This window comes from Leucopleurus acutus, assembly GCF_964270905.1.
Source record: "Leucopleurus acutus genome assembly, chromosome: 17".
In the NCBI taxonomy this organism is placed as follows: domain Eukaryota; kingdom Metazoa; phylum Chordata; class Mammalia; order Artiodactyla; family Delphinidae; genus Leucopleurus; species Leucopleurus acutus.
The window spans coordinates 47,331,318-47,352,084 of NC_139159.1; the positions used below are offsets into that span (position 1 = coordinate 47,331,318).

At 38.6% G+C, this 20,767-nt stretch overlaps 1 protein-coding gene across 1 annotated transcript in view; it reads right to left on the reverse strand.

The window, feature by feature from the left end:
- RGS22 (regulator of G protein signaling 22) overlaps positions 1-20,767 on the reverse strand; it is a gene marked incomplete at both ends in the record, with an annotated part of 157,068 nt that overhangs the window by 47,227 nt on the left and 89,074 nt on the right. The window contains 1 exon segment of the mRNA XM_082858451.1: positions 130-324. Coding sequence (XP_082714577.1) covers positions 130-324 — 195 coding nt within the window.

Below are 20,767 nucleotides of genomic sequence, written 5' to 3' on the forward strand. Positions count from 1 at the left end.
TAACTCTGAGTCCCTGGCCCACATGAAATCTTTTCCAGCTTTTCTCTCTTGCGAGTTAACAATGTTGCCCATCATCAGTTTTGGAGTAAACCTGAATTGTTCACACACAATTCATCAGTGCCACAATACCTTTCTGTAAGCAACTTGGTCTGATTCTACCATCTTTGTCCAAGGCTCAAGAAGGAGAAGAAGGATATATTCTTCTGCTGTGTCGAAAAGGTCTTCAAATGGCGGCTGTATTTTCATATAAATTTCTTTTTTCTTTTCCTGTTGGAGTCCAATGTCAAGAGTGGCTGAAGGAGCAATGTATGTGGCAAAAAGATACTAAGGGAGAAGGGAGAGAAAGGAGAGGATATTGGAAGAAACCATAATGGTTAGTAGATTCCTCAGCAAAGCCATTTTTAGAAAGTTAAGAGAAGGCAAATAAGCTCAAGTAATTTTTTTTCTTGAAAAGATGTGTGAAACTACTTAAGACAAAGCAACGTGTTTATTCAAAGCCTTTGCTTTTCATTTTCTTTTCCTATTTCTTTGTTGGTTATTAGTCAACTAGTCACTGTATCTTGTATAAGTGTACGTGATTTGGTTATTCTATTTTTTCTCAGATTACTACTATGTATTATTATGATTGATTCCAGGTTATACGTCTCCTTTCCTTATGTTCATGACATTTCTAACACATTTGTGTTACTTTCCAAAGTGGTTTGAAATGCCTTTTAGGGAAAAAGAGGCAAGAATTCACCAGGGCTGAAAACTGACTATCAGTCTAGAGACCCAACAGACTACCTCCCCTACCCAACTGAGTTCCAGAGTTCTTAAATGTCTCCATCTGGTGTCCAATGCTGTGGAAGAGATACAAGAAGGAAATAAAAGTGAATGGAAAGATGTACATGGAACTTCTAGCTTCCTAGACAAAGCTGCATAAATGTCTATTCCATTCTACTCATTTGTCTTGTCTCTCAATAACAGCAATTTAAATCTGAGAAGCAATTTAATAACATTTAATTTTTAAAATGTTACATACTGGATATGTCATGCTCTGCACATCAAATTTAACTGAAGTTTTTGTTATTGTTTCATACTTAAAATTAATGAATTTTATGGCATGTAAATTAAACCTCAATAAAGCTGTTAAAAATAAAAATTAAAAAAAGAAAGACTATTGGTGATTTCTCCCAAAAGCGACACACTCCTTCCTCCATTTTAAAGATTATCTGATCTCTATCATAATTTTTTCTTCATTCTGTTCTATTTACATCAGTATATCAAAATAAATAGTTATCTAAAAAAAAGAATCTCTAATTAATTGCATTTTATTTCAATTTTATTTTTATACTTAGACTTTGGAACTGATAATGCCTAGATTCCACCCAGGCGATAAGATAGATAGGTAGACAGATAGAAAGATATTTGTACCAAATACCAAATAATAGTCTTATGTAAAATAATCTTTTAAAAGTTTTAAAGGGTTCACATTAATAACATAAGCATTTACCATGTACCCACTGCAGCTTAGACACTTGGATAGGTGCTATGTATGTAAAGATTAATGAATGCCTGCCCTGAAGGAGCCATTTGGTGTGACAAAGAGATGAAAACCAGTGGCTACAACACAGTATGATAAGTACTACAATAAAGGTATGCATTGAAAATAAGATCTTCAATAATTGCCTTTCTTTTTAAGCTCACCTCCATTAATCACCTTTTCAACTTTACACTCAGATACGCATTTTTCTGTAATTCCCTAAACCTTGATGTTTGCCATTCTATACCATTGCACACATTGTTCCTTCAATCTTGTATATATGCCCTACCCCATGCACCTTGTCTGCCTCATAAACTCTGATTTATTCTTAAAAACCGACATGGATTTCTCCTCTTCTAGGAGCCCTTCATTCATACCCTCCTCCCAAGATCATGCTTTTTACTACTACACTTAACACACTATAATGCAATCATGTATCATGTGTCTTCTCTTCTAGAACAAGGATCTTGAGAGTAAATACTGCAGTTTAGTCCTCTCTGATTCTCCAACTCCTAAAAACTGTTTTGGTAGAGAGCAGATGTTATAAATGTTTATTGATTTGTACTGAATCCACAGAAAAGACTCATTTTTGTCTTGGAATGAGGAAGGAAAAGGTTCAGAAACTCTTGCAAGAGAAAGATAAGCTCCTTCCTAGTCTTTAATCTGAATCTTTAAAGATGAGTTGGAGTAAGTCAGACAAGATAGGGGAGTTGATGAGAAGGACAGTCCAAGAAGAAGGAAAACATGGCCCAAGGCATGGAGGCCTAAGGGGGTTTTATAACCTTATAGAGAGCGTCTAGGCTCCAAGTAGAGAACACTGGCTAAAGGAAAGAGGTAGAATAAGAGAGGAGGATATAAAGGGAGGAAGGCTCCACAGCACGGATATCATCTGTTTTCCTTTGGTAAGGAATCTGAATTTTACCTAAAGATATAAAATGGGGAATCTCTGAGAAGTGACATCTTTAGATATGAATTTTAGAAATAAATCACTGTGGCATCATACGGGAAAAACGGTTTGAGTAGATCAAGATTTGAGGCAGTTTGGAAGTTATTTTAACAGCCAGACAAAAAATTACAGGCCACCCTCATCTCTTGCTTGCTTTTTTGCAATAGTCTCCTAACTGGTCTTCTCAGGTTCTTCTTTGCTTCTTCATGGTCTTCCTTGTGTATCACTCCTCCATTCAAACTCTCCAGTGACTTCCCACCTCACACAGAATAACAGCCAAAGTCCTTATAATTACCTATAATTGGAGTATTTGGACGTTTCTCAGCGCTGAGAGGACAAGGGTTATAGTTCATGATCTGCCAGTAGGGAAGCCCCTATAAACACCCCAGGCTCTCAAAACACTCTAAGAGCAGGGGTGGACCTGATATAGACTCTTGCCTTGAGTCTTTAAAGGGCCCAAAGAAAATAACTGCTAACCTATACTTCTATACCTGGTAAAAAAAAAAAATACCCTTCTAAAATAAAAAGGAAATAAAGATGTCGTAAGTCAATAAACAAAACCAGAATTCGTCACCAGCAGACCTACACTAAATTAATTAATTAATTAATTAAAGGGAGGCCCTAGACAAAAGCAGGATGGAATATAGAACAATATAAAGCATAAACATGTAGGGAAATATCAATACATATTGATTGTAAAATATAATAATAATGAATAAGGTCAGAGGAAATCGTAAAAGAGCCTAAGGAAAAGAAGTCAGAATTGAAGGTTCAGATTTAAAGTGCAGTTGAAATGACCAACCATGAGGTCCATTATAGGTAGAAAAGCACATGAGATTAGAGTCAGGGTAGTAATACAATAACAAGCAGGGCAGAGTATCAAAGAACTAGAAGTGAAGATAAAGGAGAAGCCCATGTAGCATAGTTAAAAGAGAGGACTATAAAGTTCAGTGTATAATAGGCACTCAATAAATATTTGCTAAATGAATGAATGGAAGATAGTGGCCTAATCTGAAATTACGATCTGAAAGGGAAATTTCAGAGTTCAAAAATTTTAAGCTGGAGTAGTTCCAAATTATGATGAATTCTGGTATATGGCCATCCCTATAGTTAACTTAGGAGAAATGGAGATAAAAGACATTGGAATTGGGTAAATTAAGAAACACTCTAGCACATATGTTATAAGGATTATTAGTTTGGGTATTGGAAAAGCTTCAAGGTGATAAAAAAGAAAAAGTAGGGAGAAATTTCATGAGTCATGTATTGAAATTTTCTAGGAAGATAAAGAGAACTGTAAAGGTCTTTAGATAACATTAATGAGGTTAAGGAGGGGGGAAATGAGCAGATGGAGCCAACTCCAAATTTTTTTTTTCTTTTTTTTTTTTTTGGGGTACGCGGGCCTCTCACTGCTGTGGCCTCTCCCGTTGCGGAGCACAGCCTGCGGACGTGCAGGCTCAGCGGCCATGGCTCACGGGCCCAGCCGCTACACGGCATGTGGGATCTTCCCGGACCGGGGCACAAACCCGTGTCCCCTGCATCGGCAGGCAGACTCTCAACCACTGCGCCACCAGGGAAGCCCCAACTCCAAAATTTTTGAAGCTATTAAAAGATGAGTCCTGAAGAGCAGCAAAGAACATCTCTTTCTTCCTAAGGGTTGTGAAATACAGGAGAAGGGGCATATTTAAAAGCCATTCTAGATGTTCTATTTAATTAGATAATCTGCAGTCTGGAAACTCCCTTCTCTCAAATATAGGTACATAGCCTGCTGGATTTAATAGTCTAAAGTGAACCATACTCTTACCAAATGATTCTAAAATATTTTAAATGAAATTTGCTTCAGACACACATGGCAATTTTTCCTAACCTTGGGAGTTATTTAGAAGAATGACCTAAATTTAACCTGTTTAACAAGCTAAGATTGTATCAGATTAAAATCTACTCTTAGGGCTTCCCTGGTGACACAGTGGTTGAGAGTCCGCCGATGCAGGGGACACGGGTTCGTGCCCCGGTCCGGGAAGATCCCACATGCTGCGGAGTGGCTGGGCCCGTGAGCCATGCCGCTGAGCCTGCGCGTCCGGAGCCTGTGCTCCGCAACGGGAGAGGCCACAGCAGTGAGAGGCCCGTGTATCGCAAAAAACAAACAAACAAACAAAAATCTACTCAAACATTTTCTAAACTGGAAGTTTTAAGAAGTGAACTAATTAAAATAATGTCTATACTAAGGTAAATTAAGAAACTAAAAACTAACGTGATCAAATTAACAACATTAAAAAATGTCTCTAGAATTTGTTTCAGTAATTTCAAATATACCCCAAAGGAAAGTAAATCTGACCCCCCAAATCACTTAAGTTAAAATCAGTTCCTATTTAGCAAAAAAAAAAGAAAAGAAAAGAAAAAAAAATCAGTAGTCAGGTTTTATTGGGGCAGGAATATCCTCTAATGGCAAAATAAAGCAACTGTTTTATCACTGAGTCAGCTACATTCAGAACTGTAGTTTAAGGAGACTTGGTGTGCCACATACCAAACTCTTTGTACAGACATCAAGGTGATTCCTTTGATTTAAAAGCATAACAGTGAAGAGGGTAATGTACAAAAGAGGCTGAAATGGTGACTAGAATAACAGTGATAGAAGTGACTGTCAGCTTCTGGTGGACACCCAAATCTACTCCTTTCCTTTACACTCTCAGTCTTGCCTTCACTCCTCATGTCTTTTAAAATCTACTGCTACCCACAGTCCTATGAGACCCTAGATGCCATTTATATACTCTATCATACCTTCTGGAATTTTGCTTTATGATTTTCTTCAGAATGACCTTCACTTTACTTTACCATTTACTATATTAATAGCACAGCTTTCTCGCTCTGACCATTACTCTTCATCTTTTTGCACCTCTCACCAAGCTTTGCTTTACTTTCAGCACAATCTGCAGTTTCTTCCTGTCCTCTAAATAAATCATGCACCACCTACTTTGTCTTACTTTCTTATACAATTTGGACTGAAAACTGCAACTACACTTTTAAAACATTCTTAATTCCTCCCACCTCGATCTTCTGCCTTGTTGAGGCCAAATTTTGGGTCACCTTAATCATTCGTTCATTTTTCCAATTCTATACTCAAGCTCCCAATAAAAGCTATGATAGTTGGTTCAATTATAAATACTCTTCAAAATAAAAACAAACAACAACAATGACAAAAAAACAAAACAAAAAAACCCACCTCAGCTGTGACCACAAAACTTGGCAAGATTTTGTTTATTTCTAAACTTTGCCATGCTCCTTAGAGCTCCCAACTGTACCCTTAGGCTTCTCCACATTCAGTGGACTTTATCTTCCACTCAACTGGGAGAAACCACTGGTATGGATGCCTTCAACTGTCCCCTCAAGAGCTTTCTTCTAAATCTTTCTCTTTCTCTGATGTTTCAAAGTTCTCCTTCCCAAGGCTAAATGATTCATGCGTGCTGTTGACTCCATTTCCCCAGCACCATGCAACACCAATTACGCCCTTAATCTACCTTTCCTTTGATTTCATCTCCTTTCTAATGCTTCAAAGGTGTTCAAACAAAGAATCTCTCCTATTCTAATTGTCACCATTTTGTCCACAAACTATCACCCTTTCTCTCTTTCCCTTCCCAACAAATCTTCATACTCACTTTTCTATCATTTCTCAATCTATTGCAATCTGGTTCTCATGCCAAAGAAGCTAATGTCTCAGATTACTAAGAACCACGTAATTGCCAATTCAATGGTTTCTCTCCTTAATCTTCATCCTACTTGATTCCTTACGCGGCATTTTTTGCTTTGTTTTGTTTTTAATTCTTGGCTGTGTTGGGTCTTCGTTGCTGCACACAGGCCTTCTCTAGTTGTGGTGAGCAGAGGCTACTCTTTGTTGAGGTGCACGGGCTTCTCACTGTGGTGGCTTCTCTTGTTGCGGAGCATGGGCTCTAGGCATGGGGCTTCAGCAGTTGCAGTACGTGGGCTCAGTAGTTGTGGCACACGGGCCCTAGAGCATGCGGGCTTCAGTAGTTGTGGTGCATGGGCTCAGTAGTTGTGGCTCACGGGCTCTAGAGCGCAGGCTCGGTAGTTGTGGCGCACGGGCTTAGTTGCTCCACGGCATGTGGGATCTTCCCGGACCAGGGCTCGAACCTGTGTCCCCTGCATTGGCAGGTGGATTCTTAACCACTGCACCACCAGGGAAGTTCCCTTATGCAGCTTTAACACTGTTGACTCTCTCCTCTGCCTTCAACACTTTCTCCTGATTCGCTGCCTATTTCCATACTTAGGCTCCTTTGTTGATTCCTCTTCCTCCATATCCCCCCCTTAAAGGAAGGCATTCATTAAAGTTCTACGTTCAACTATATTTTCTTCCTAATTCACACTCTTTCGGTTTCTCACACATGCCGGGCACTCTCTCACAGGACTTTCACAGTATGTGCTCTGTGCCCTCTCTGTACTCCACCCTCCTCCTCTTTTCCCCTTTGCTGGGCTTCTATTCATCCTAAAGGACTGAGTCTTCCTTGACTCCTGAAGTCTGGCTTAGGTATCATTCTTATGTGTGCCCATAGGTCCCTGTATTTGTATGTTTCTCGCACTGGAGTATAAACTCTATGAAGACAGATTTGGTCTGCTTTGTTTATTACTGTGTCCCTAGCATCTAGCATAATGATAAGTTTAGAATGAATTAATGAATTAAAGACTTCATTCATTCTCAGAGACTTCACAATCAACTATATGTGGAAGAAACACAAATATATACAGCTTTAGACCTGATTTCCTTCCTGAACTGAAAACCTTTGCTTCTAGCTGCCTACTTATTATAGCTACATGGATAGCCTATGGACCCTCCAACTCAATGACTCAGTAATATAACACATTATCTTTTCCTTTTCCAGTTTTCATATGATTCACAGCACATTCTTTGACTCTTCCCCACTTTCCTCTCCTTCTTCCTCAAATGCAAGTCCTATGAATTTAATTCTCTACAATAAAACAAGGAAAAACTGACAAATATAAAAATATGAGGAGGAAATAGGGGCAGCAGTTCCATCCCAACAAAAACCATAATAAAACACAGTCTTCTGTCCAAGCTAGATCAGACCCTTGCCAGGCTACTACCTACTTCCTGACCTCACAGTCCTACTGTGCTCTATAAAGCCACAGGGCTCCATGTACACTTTTTGTTGCTGTTCGACTATTTTGTTCCAGTTTTATTGAGATATAATTGACATATAGCACTGTAAAAGTTTAAGGTGTACAGCATAATGATTTGACTTACATACATCATGAAATAATTATCACAATAAGTTAACATCCATCATCTCATATAGAAACAAAAAGAAAAGACAAAGAATGTTTTCCCTGTGATGAGAACTATTAGGATCTACTTTCAACTTCCATATATACCATATAGCAATGCTAACTATAGTCATGTTGTACGTTACATCCCTCGTACTTATTTATCTCATAACTGGAAGTTTGTACCTTTTGACCACCTTCATCCAATTTTCCCTCCCCACACTCTGCCCACCTCTGGTGACCACAAATCTGATCTCTCTTTCTCTGAGTCTGTTTTTTTCCACAAACGATTTAACTGCATATACCACGACCCCAAGGAGCTACAATTAGGGTAGCCATATGGTTTCATTCTGGTTTAAGCCTACTATCCTGGCATAATTATTTATATTTCCCCTTTTATTTTCGAAAGAATCCTGATTCAGATGATAAATTATATGGTCTCTCTATATTTAACTGCCACCAGTTAGACAAAATGAAAGTTTCTCTAAAACAAGACTCCTGGAGGTGCTCAACACATATTTAAAGCTAAAAATAAAGGAAAGAAAGGCAGAGGAAACTCCTTTCTAAGGAACACACATTTGTCTAATTTGAAATCATATGAATTGAATAGCTGATATCAAAAGCCAAAAATCCCAAAGCAGGAATATTTTATTTAGAAGTTGGATTGAAGTTTCACAGACTTCCCTGTTAAGAAAAGACAACCCTCAGAATGGGAGAAAATATTTGCAAATGAAGCAACTGACAAAGGATTAATCTCCAAAATTTACAGCAGCTCATGCAGCTCAATAACAAAAAAACAAACAACCCAATCTAAAAGTGGGCAGAAGACCTAAATAGACGTTTCTCCAAAGAAGATATACAGACTGCCAACAAACACATGAAAGAATGCTCAACATCATTAATCATTAGAGAAATGCAAATCAAAACTACAATGAGATATCATCACACCGGTCAGAATGGCCATCATTAAAAAATCTAGAAACAATAAATGCTGGAGAGGGTGTGGAGAAAAGGGAACCCTCTTGCACTGCTGGTGGGAATGTAAATTGATACAGCCACTATGGAGAACAGTATGGAGCTTCCTTAAAAAACTACAAATAGAACTACCATAGGACCCAGCAATACCACTACTGGGCATATTCCTTGAGAAAACCATAATTCAAAAAGAGTCATGTACCAAAATGTTCACTGCAGCTCTATTTACAATAGCCAGGGCATGGAAGCAACCTAAGTGTCCATCAACAGATGAATGGATAAAGAAGATGTAGCACATATATACAATGGAATATTGCTCAGCCATAAAAAGAAATGAAATTGAGTTATTTGTAGTGAGGTGGATGGACCTAGAGTCTGTCATACATAGTGAAGTAAGTCAGAAAGAGAGAAACAAATACCGTATGCTAACACATATATATGGAATCTAAGAAAAAAAAAAAAAGGTCACGCAGAACCTAGGGGTAAGACAGGAATAAAGACACAGACCTACTAGAGAATGAACTTGAGGATATGGGGAGGGGGAAGGGGAAGCTGGGGCAAAGTGAGAGAGTGGCATGGACATATATACACTACCAAACGTAAAATAGATAGCTAGTGGGAAGCAGCCGCATAGCACAGGGAGATCAGCTCGGTGCTTTGTGACCACCTAGAGGGGTGGGACAGGGAGGGTGGGAGGGAGGGAGACGCAAGAGGGAAGAGATATGGGAACATATGTATATGTATAACTGATTCACTTTGTTATAAAGCAGAAACTAACACACCATTGTAAAGCAATTATACTCCAATAAAGATGTTAAAAAAAAAATGCTCTAAATCAAAATCTTAAAAGAAATTTTAAAATATTTCCTCTCTCTGATTGTACCTAAATGTAGGTATATTTGTTCGCCCTCCCACTTTTTTTTTTTTTTTTTTTGCTTTCTGGCAGCTCGTTTATCAGAACATTGTTCGTTATCACCTAAGTAACTTCTCTTTGTTCAAGTATCAACCCCCGCTATGATAACTAGCATAATCCTTAAGAGTAGTATACTCCCCTCGCCTTCTTGACTCTTTACCAGTTTTATTATAAAATCACAGAACTGGAAGCATTAGAAAGGGTCTTGAAAGCCCACATTGTGGGTGTTTATTGGCTTCCTTTGAGGCTTGGTCTCTGGTCTCTCCCTCTTCCTCACCTCCCTAGGAGGGTGGGGACAAAAGTGGTTACAGGGGTAAGGAGAAGAAAACTGATTTATCCATCCTTAATTAGGCCACACAGTAAAATTATAGTACATTCAACTTAATTTTGGCATTACATCTGAGAATGTCTTTCTAATATGTGTTTCTAATAATCCAGAGATAATCTTTAAGTGGATAACTGACCAACTGACTATATAATAACAAACATAAGGGATGTAATCATATATATGGAACAAAATTAAAAAGCTAAACAACACATTTAAGGTCTATATAAAGATGGTGAAAATCATTTCTAAGTTGATATTAATTGACTTTATAATGAACTATAAAGATTATGCTTTGTTATAGCTAAGTAATATAGTCTAGTCACAGGTTAGAAACATCGTTTAAGTATCCTGCATCATTTGATTTCTTATTGGCCACCCAGTTCTTCCTTTTCAGCCACTGACTAAATAACAATGTAGCTAATGTTGGAGGGGACAATGCTCCCTTCATATCTTAGTCAGCTACTCAGATTCACATTAAAGTGGAGATTCACTCACAAACAGCTGTGGCCGACATGATTCCAGTTTAAACATTAACCTATGATTCTTTAACAACCCAGCAGGGAAGTTTCTGAGAAGGGATACAAGCCTGTCTGTGATCAGACTGCCTGGCACTGCACTCAGCATGGCTCTCTCTAAACCCCATCTCTCCTGGAGACACTCAAAGGTTATGTAAGCAGGAAATGCACAATGGGCGGCTTGCCCGGCCCTGCTCTATACCTGTGCCTGTGACTCACTTTTCCTGGCATCTGTATTAGATATGCAAAAAAAAGCCATGCCTCCCCCTGAAACATCTCTTACAGTCTTGAAATGCTGGGAGTTAATTCTCTTGTTTAGCTAAACTCTCAAGGCTATGAAGAAAAAAAGGTGTAGGATAGATACCTTGGAGACAGGAGGAAGAATGGAACTGGAAAGTGGAATGGAGAAACAAACTGGGAGAAATGAAGACAGAGAGAGAGAGAGATTTTGATACACATTTGCCTTCTAAAGGATAGTGAGATGACTAACAATATTTAATTTAAATTATTTTTAATACACATGACCTTGTTGGAATTATAGGAAGAAATACAAAAATGTTTCTGCTTGCCTTTCAAGGAAATCTCAGATGCTTCATTACTTAGAGCTAATATTCTGCACACAACAACTGTATTGCACTACATAGGAGATGGCTCAAATTAAAATATATTTCCCATTGCAATTTATATTTTTTCCAATGCTAAAATATTTTCCATGCAAGGTTTCAGCATTGCCACTTAATAGCTTTCAAAATCATTTTGAAAGTGTATGTGATGAGCATATTCTTGGATGAAAGTGGATTCCAATCTCCTTTCAAATATATCATAATGCATTCCAGGCTTGGCTTTCCGACATTATATTGATTTTCACAGACCCTGAAATGTATTGATGTTTTCTTACTGCATCATAAAGTCTAGATGAACATACCTGAGGAAGGAGAATTTGGGGTTTATTGAGTTTATTCTTGTTTTTAACAGTGTAAAAAGCAAAAAAATAATGAAATAGCCTCCAAAACTTTCTGTGCTATTTGGGTTTCTCTTTGTACCAAAGACTAAATGATGTCAGCTATGGGGTTAGATTCCAATTATCATGCTGTACCCAACGAAGTACTTTCGCTGTGCCAAAGGTGAGCACAGTCTTTGGGAAAGCATCTTTTCCATAAGTAGGGGCCATTGGATGAGCTGCAGCTTGATGCTCATCTGTGTTCCAACGAAAATAAGAACAATTTCTGGGGAGCCTTAAAAGGCAAAATCAAGAATAACACCAAATGCTGTAGCACATGTGTTGATCTGCTATGTTACATTTCAGCTGTTAGTTATGTTAATGGAACAGTTTCACATAATTTGTCTTGATGTATTTATTTTAATGATCATGTATATGTATCTTTCTATGACTGCCTGGTAACACTGATTGCATGATGTTCTGCTGTCACCTCCAGGCCAACTGCAGAACTGTATGATGTAAAATGAGTCCCTCAGTAAACTAGGTACAAGATGTGTAAAAACCTATATGCTGTGAGATCTTAATACCAGATTATAGGACAACTAGCAGAGCATATCACCAGGTTAATAAAACTGGGGACATTTAAAAAGAAGATTTTCAAAATAACTTATGAAAGTATTCCAGAGATTAGGAGAAAACATTCATGCTTCAGCATTTGGCGTTTTTAGCAAATCCTTTTTTCTTAGACCCATTACTCCACTGCAATAGTAAAAGAAGTAACTCTAATCATGTAAGGCTACACAAAGATATGTATCTTTCACCATCTTCTAGTAACTGTCCAACATGCCCACCAAGAGAGTAGAAGAAATATAAAGCTGTCTGCTGTTGCTATTTCCTTCTACTTATTGGGAGGTAGCATTAGGATCCTGCCAGATGGACTGACAGGGTAGTATCAACAAAGACCTCACTGGCCCCTGAGAAGAAGAAATATCCCATAAAACCCATGACACTATTTCATACACTAGAAAGATAAAAGACGAAAACAACTTTGGCTACTGAAATATACAAAGATTTTTCTTAAACTCCTTTTATTTTCAGTTTATACTAAACAAACTGTGCAGGCTGTGGAGATTCTGGAGCAAAGATACCATGCTTTCTTTGCTAGGTACAAGCGAGGCGTTCACTGGCAGTCTCTAAAGGGTAGAGGAAAAATGTGAAGGTGGAGGGTCAGGGTCTCCAGCGATAACATTAGAGAAATATACAATTGAGAGGATCAGAGTGATCCTTTACCCTTGTCATTATCTCTTCCTCCATTGTAAACTGAAGCCAGCTTACAAGAGCTAATTCACGAATTTTCAGGAACTTGGTGAGTAGGTTGTTAAATTCAGTCACTATCAAAAATTATATAAACTTACAATTAAGCAAATTATATTAAAAACAAAGATGATGAATACTCAAAACCGATTACTTCCTAATGATTTTACTGTTTTACGACTGTCCATGCTCTTGGGGTTATTTACCTCTATTCTATCTGTCTGGTGGAAAATACTGTATAATGGTGGGCTGCTGCACCTCTCCTCCCAACTCTGTGCTCAGTAACGCCATGTTGGCAGCTTGTAATCATCCACGGAGAGAGTATTTACACGCAGAGATCAGCAAAAGCTACAAATCAGGGCTGCTTATCCACCGCCCAGAGAGGTGGTTATTAAACATTTATCATCATACCACTGAGTATAAGGCAAAGATAATTCTCTTTTCCTATCACGATTACCAAACAAAGAGAAATAAAGTAGGAAAAAAGCAAATGACACCAACTAATTCAAGTACTCACTGGAGGCAAAGCCACATACCAGAATAAACTAATTCGGGCCAGAATATGCCAGTTTATAACACAGTTTACTTGAATACTGTATAACTGGCATCCATTTTTAAAAATACGGCTACAGTAAAGTTCTTTCTTTCTTTCTTTTTCTTTCTTTCCCCTCCCTCCCTCCCTCCCTTCCTTCCTTTCTTTCTTTTTGGCTGTATTGGGTCTTCATTTCTGTGCGAGGGCATTCTCTAGCTGTGGCAAGCTCTTCATCGCGGTGCGCGGGCCTCTCACTATCGCGGCCTCTCTTGCTGAGGAGCACAGGCTCCAGACGCGCAGGCTCAGTAGTTGTGGCTCACGGGCCTAGTTGCTCCGCGGCATGTGGGATCTTCCCAGACCAGGGCTCGAACCCGTGTCCCCTGCATTAGCAGGCAGATTCTCAACCACTGCGCCCCCAGGGAAGCCCAAGTTCTTTTTAATAGTTAAACTAAAGTCAAACTACAGGAGCAGGGCAAGTAAGTTTTTCTTTAACATTGTTTGTTTACATCCTGAATAGTCTTTATTTGGAAAAGGGCAAAGTTAAACTTCAAATGTTAAATTTAACTTCAGTCGGATTAGGAAACCAGAAGAGGTAAGAGTTTAGTTGGGAAAAGCTTGTTAACTTGTCCTCATGAGAAAGTATAAGGAGAAACTATGAAGGAGAAACATTAAAGCATCATGAGACATAAAACTAACTGGTACTAATGGATCTTGATGCAGTGTCTGGACCACAAAGAGACCAAAATCACTTCACAGATAATCTTGAACACAACAGAACAGATGTCCACTATGCTGTAACAACAACAAAAAACATATTACTGTACTTGAAGGCAAATAGCAAGTCACATGGGATCTTCTCAACTGAGCTCAATAATTTCATCCTTGGAGTTCATATAAAAAAATGAAATGAAACTGTGCTCCAAAAAGCTAAGGCAAAGAGCTCCTAGAGGAGTTTACAAAAGGAATGTAAATGCCCTGATATGGGACACTTTCAGAAATCACAAAATATTTACTTCAGCAAAAAGAGAAGTCTGTTTTCATAACTTCACAGCTCTAGCAGACATAGAACATCATTATCTGAGTTCATATGAGGAAGAAGAAAAATAATGAGCAAGTTCAAGCAATCCAATGTTTTTTTTTTTTTTCCTGCGAAAGGAGGAAAAAATGATGATTTATAACGACCTCTCATACCCCACAAGGAGCTCAAAAACATTATTGAGGAGCTATGCCGAGAGGGAATAAATTACAGATGGAGCTTTCCACAAATGGATTTTCATGTGAAGGACCTTGGGTTTTTTCAATTAGGAATCTTAAAGATGGGATCTAGAGATTGAAACATCCTGATACTGAGAGGCAAACTACTGCAGAGATCAACACAAGATGGAGTTGCACAAAAAAGATAATGTGATGACAATCAAATAGAGAATTTCTGGCAATTACTCAGACTCTACTAAGCAGAATTCAGTGCAAAAGAGAACGTAAGAAAATGGCAATAGGATAAAAGAGTAAAACAAACGAATCATTTTGGACAGAATGAAAAATCAAAAGGGAAAACAACATGTTAAATAAAGCCAAAAACAAACCACAAACTCAAGGGACAAAACAGACTAGGCTTAAGACTGACTCGGGCCATTGCTTAAGGTATTTTAAGCAAAATCGACTCAGTATATGATGGAATAAAATTCAAAAACAAAAAAGAGTTATTATTAAGCAGTTTAGGCAACCTAAGCAACAAACAAGGATTTTATTTTTATAATTTTTGGATTCAATTTGAAAAACATTTTAACAGACAAAAGCAAAATAGATATTTAAACTAATGGAATTATTTAACCTCTAATAAAAATAATTCCTTGAAAATCAGTGAACAAAGAATAATTCAGAAAGAAAACCATGACTATATTAACATTTTGGACCTAAAAAACCTGCCTCACAGAGAAGCTAACCCAGGCCAACAAAGCACAAGAAACTGATACTAAAACCAGGGCGTTGAGGAATTACTTTACAATGAGAAAATCAACCACCAAACAGATGGGATATTTACGTTCACCGGCACCTTGGAAAGCAAGCTCAAATGTAGCAGGTTGCTTGGAGTCAAAACAAGGGAAGTTAACTATGACCCTATGAATGTTCTTTCCTTCCAGATCTATCAGGCTGACCAGCTGCTCACAGGAGCAGCTGGCTGAGGACAGCGCTTCAAGGCCATGGTCAAGAACTGCCTCTGTAACACCTCTCTTTCTGGATGCTGCTGCTGATCAATGCCTCTTCTTGCCCAGAACACTCTTTTTTTTAGATGTACTGGCATGTTCATTAGAAGTCTTGAGGCCTGTGAAGCCATTCTGTCTCTAGACAACTGCTCATATCCATTCTGAATTATTACACACTGATTTCATAGTTTAAGTTTCAGAAAGCAACCTTATTTTTAAGTTCCTTGAGTGAGGTGGGAGGAGACAGGGAGATTTCACTGTTGCTCCAGGGAAGCTTGTTAAGGGCTCCTTACTAAGAGAAATCTTGGACTATAAACACAGTATGTCTGGAAAGACAGAATTTTGATCATTGTTGAAGCTGGGTGACGGTATATGGGGGCTCATGAAGCTATTTTTTTTTTTTTTTTTTTGCAGTACGCGGGCCTCTCACTGTTGTGGCCTCTCCCGTTGCAGAGCATAGGCTCCGGACGCGCAGGCTCAGCAGCCATGGCTCATGGGCCCAGCCGCTCCACGGCATGTGGGGTCTTCCCAGACCGGGGCACAAACCCATGTCCCCTGCATCGGCAGGTGGACTCTCAAACACTGCGCCACCAGGGAAGCCCCATGAAGCTATTTTATTTAAAAATTTTTTAACAATTAAAAGCACCTGGCTGGCAGTCATTTATAAATAATTATTATCTATAATTAGGCTTACAATATGTTGCTAAGAATATAAGCATGCCAATGAGTTCATTCAAAAAATATTACAGCATCTTTTATATGCCAGCTCCAGTTCTGAATATATGAGGTAAACAAAGCAGACTGTCTTCTTGGAACTTACAGTCCAGTGGGGGAAACTATTAAGGGTGAAATTCGACATTCAACATTCATAAAGATATTTTAAGATACCAAAGTGAAAAATTAAACAAGGTGATAAACAGATACTCCTTTTTTTCTAGAGACAATTAATCAGAAAGCAATGACTTAGAAGTTAAGAGTACAGAGTCTGCAGTCAGAATACTTGGTTCTAATTCCAAGCTCACTAATTGCTAAATGGAAAGTACTGCCTTAGGTAACTACTCAACTCTAAATCTCAGTTTCCTAATCTGTAAAATGGAGAAAACACCAATATCTACCTCTTAGAATTGTCAAGAACTAAATAAAATTATCCATGTAAAGTGATCTCCATAGAACCTGACAGATAGTAAACATTAAATAAATGTCAGGTATAATGATAATTATGGTTTAGAGAAGTTCAGGTGTTGATTTTTCTGGAAACAAAAGGATTAAAAAAGGATCTCGTTTGGTCCATAATCCTATAATATTCAAAATCTTAGGATGGAACACGGGTAGCTCGTATGACTGTCAGGAACAGGGGAAACAAATGAATAACTGTAAGCCAGACAGCTGGCTGCTACATGTGTTCTTCCTGAGTCCAATTCACCAGCAAGTGCCACGAAATGGGATGCAGGACAAGAACCCTGTGGATTCCGTGCTCAGTGATTCATAGTGCTCAACAGTCCAAGCCCGAGCGGTACTTGAGACACCATCTCTCTGGTAACAAAAACAAATAATGTAACAAAGCCTGAATAAATAACAGGCCTGATACTCAGAAACAACCTAATTATGAAGATTCTGAAATTTACCATTAAGCTATAAAGAGGTACAGGATTTTCCACATTTAATCATCACCCCAACCTGACCCCTCACCCATGCCCATTCATCTTTTAAGAAACACAGCTTGATTCTTAATACTACTGCTGTATGAAGAAATAATGATCTCTGTTAGTGCACCTGAAAATACACCATCAGCCTAGAGAAGGAGCATTTAGCTCATACCACTTTAATGAAAATGTCAGGACCACCCTGAAGTATTTAAGTCCTGTAAATGCCAAGTAAAGAGAGGAGCTAAACAATTAAGGTAATGGATGACAGCAAGCAAAGAAAAAACTAAGCTGATTATCAAAAAAATCTTCAACACTGCCCCACTTATGCCATACATTTTTTCAAAGGAATTTGTGGTTAACACCCAAGGTTTTGGTAACCTAAAATTAGCTCAGACTTCATTGGAAAACATTGTCAGTACAATGCAAATTTCATAGAGAAAGAGCTACATGGTCTCTTCTTTCTCAATCTTTCTAGCACTCTCTGGAAAAGTAGGCAAAAATGAGAGCATATTCTTGAACTTTGATAGTATTTGGGTGGTAGCACCTGTATGTGTTTTGTTCCTCAAAGTGCTCCCAGCATGGATCAGAGCCTCATGTATACTAGATGTTTATGATAAATATTTGTGGAAACATCTGCAACATTTTTAGGCAAGGGCAAATGTGCTTGTAACTGCTGGTCTAAGTGCTACCCAGTTTATGTTTCTTTCCTGTTTCTACAGTAATAAAAAATGGAGCAGGAGCAAAGGGGCCAAGTACATGGACATTACTGTAGAACCCTGAGGTAGGGCACAACCTGGAATGAACTTCATTTGGATCCACACTGTGCCTAAGATCACCTAATGGAAAATTTAAACGATTTGGGGCCAGAGAGGTTGAGAAGGACAGCAATAACACATTGTTGAATGAAAACATTAATGAATTCTGCATTATTATTATATCACAACTTACAGCTTCCTAAAAACACCAAGAGATGGTATAGGCCTGATGACATTAATTGACTTAGGTTTTTAGTTTCCTTTCTCTCTTGTGAAGTTGTGCAAATGTAAGAGTAAATCCGATCAAGCCACAGTAAATTTAAGAAAACTGAAATCATATCAAGCATCTTTTCCGAACATAACTCTATGAGATTAGAAGTAAATTACAGGGAAAAAAACATAAAAAACACAAAAACATGGAGCCTAAACAATACGTTACTAAATAACCAAGAGATCACTGAAGAAATCAAAGAGGAAATCAAGAAATACCTAGAGACAAATGACAACAAAAACACGACGATCCAAAACCTATGGGATGCAGCAAAAGCAGATCTAAGAGGGAAGTTTATAGCAATACAATCCTACCTCAACAAACAAGAAAAATCTCGGGGCTTCCCTGGTGGCGCAGTGGTTGAGAGTCCACCTGCCGATGCAGGGGACAGGGGTTCGTGCCCTGGTCCGGGAAGATCACACATGCCACGGAGCGGCTGGGCCCGTGAGCCATGGCCGCTGAGCCTGCACGTCCAGAGCCTGTGCTCCGCAACGGGAGAGGCCACAACAGTGAGAGGCCTGCATACCGCGAAAAAAAAAAAAGAAAAACCTCAAAGAAACAGTCTAACCTTACACCTAAAGGAACTAGAGAAAGAACAAACAAAACCCAAAGTCAGTAGAAGGAAAGAAATCATAAAGATCAGAGCAGAAATAAATGAAATAGAAACAAAGAAAACAACAGCAAAAATCAATAAAACTAAAAGCTGGTTCTTTGAGGAGATAAATAAAATTGATAAACCTTTAGCCAGACTCATCAAGAAAAAGAGAGAGAGGACTCAAATCAATAAAATTAGAAATGAAAAAGGAGAAGTTACAACAGACACTGCAGAAATACAAAGCATCCAAAGAGACTATTACAAGCAACTCTATGCCAATAAAATGGACAACCTGGGGCTTCCTTGGTGGCGCAGTGCTTGAGAGTCCACCTGCCAATGCAGGGGACACAGGTTTGTGCCCTGGTCCGGTAAGATCCCACATGCCATGGAGCGGCTGGGCCCGTGAGCCATGGCCGCTGAGCCTGCACATCCAGAGCCTGTGCTCCGCAAGGGAGAGGCCACAACAGGGAGAGGCCCACGTACCAGAAAAAAAAAAAAAAAAAAAAGGACAAACTGGAAGAAATGGGAAGAAATGGACAGATTCTTAGAAAAGTATAACCTTCCAAGACTGAACCAGGAAGAAATACAAAACATGAACAGACCAATCACAAGTAATGAAATTGAAACTGTGATTAAATATCTTCCAAGAAACAAAAGTCCAGGACCAGATGGATTCACAGGTGAATTCTATCACACATTTAGAGAAGAGCTAACACCCATCCTTCTCAAACTCTTCCAAAAAATTTCAGAGGAAGGAACACTCCCAAACTCATTCTGTGAGGCCACCATAACCCTGATACCAAAACCAGACAAAGATAATACCAAGAAAGAAAATTACAGACCAATATCACGGATGAATATAGATGCAAAAATCCTCAACAAAATACTAGCAAACAGCACTTCCCTGGTGGCGCAGTGGTTGAGAATCTGCCTGCCAATGCAGGGAAGACGGGTTTGAGCCCTGGTCTGGGAAGATCCCACATGCCGTGGAGCAACTGGGCCCGTGAGCCACAATTACTGAGCCTGCGCATCTGGAGCCTGTGCTCTGCAACAAGAGAGGCCGTGACAGTGAGAGGCCCGCACAACGCGATGAAAAGTGGCCACCGCTTGCCACAACTAGAGAAAGCCCTCACAAAGAAACGAAGACCCAACACAGCCATTAATAAATAAATAAATAAATTTTAAAATTCACGACATATGTCAATATTAAAAAAAAATACTAGCAAACAGAATCCAACAACACATTAAAAGGATCATACACCATGATCAAGTGGGTTTTACCCCAGGGATTCAAGGATTCTTCAATATACACAAAGCAATCATATTAACAAACTGAAGAATAAAAACCATATGATCATCTCAATAGAAGCAGAAAAAGCTTTTCACAAAACTCAACACCCATTTATGATAAAAACTCTCCAAAAAGTGGGAATAGAGGGAACCTACCTCAACATAATAAAGGTCATATACAACAAACCCACAGCAAACACCATTCTCAATGGTGAAAAACTGAAAGCATTTCCTCTAAGATCAGGAACAAGACAAGGATTTGGAAGTCCTAGCCACAGCAATCCGAGAGGAAAAAGAAATAAAAGGAATACAAATTGGAAAAGAAGAAGTAAAACTGTCACTGTTTGCAGATGACATGATACGATACATAGAGAATCCTAAATATGTCACCAGAAAACTACTAGAGCTAATCGATGAATTTGGTAAAGTTGCAGGATACAAAATTAATGCACAGAAATCTCTTGCATTCCTATATACTAACAATGAAAGATCAGAAAGAGAAATTAAGGAAACAATCCCATTCACCATTGCAACAAAAAGAATAAAATACCTAGGAATAAGCCTAACTAAGGAGGTAAAAGACTCACAAGACTACAAGACACTGGAGAAAGAAATCAAAGATGACACAAACAGATGGAGAGATATACCATGTTCTTGGATTGGAAGAATCAATATTGTGAAAATGACTGTACTACACAAAGCAATCTACAGAGTCAATGCAATTCATAT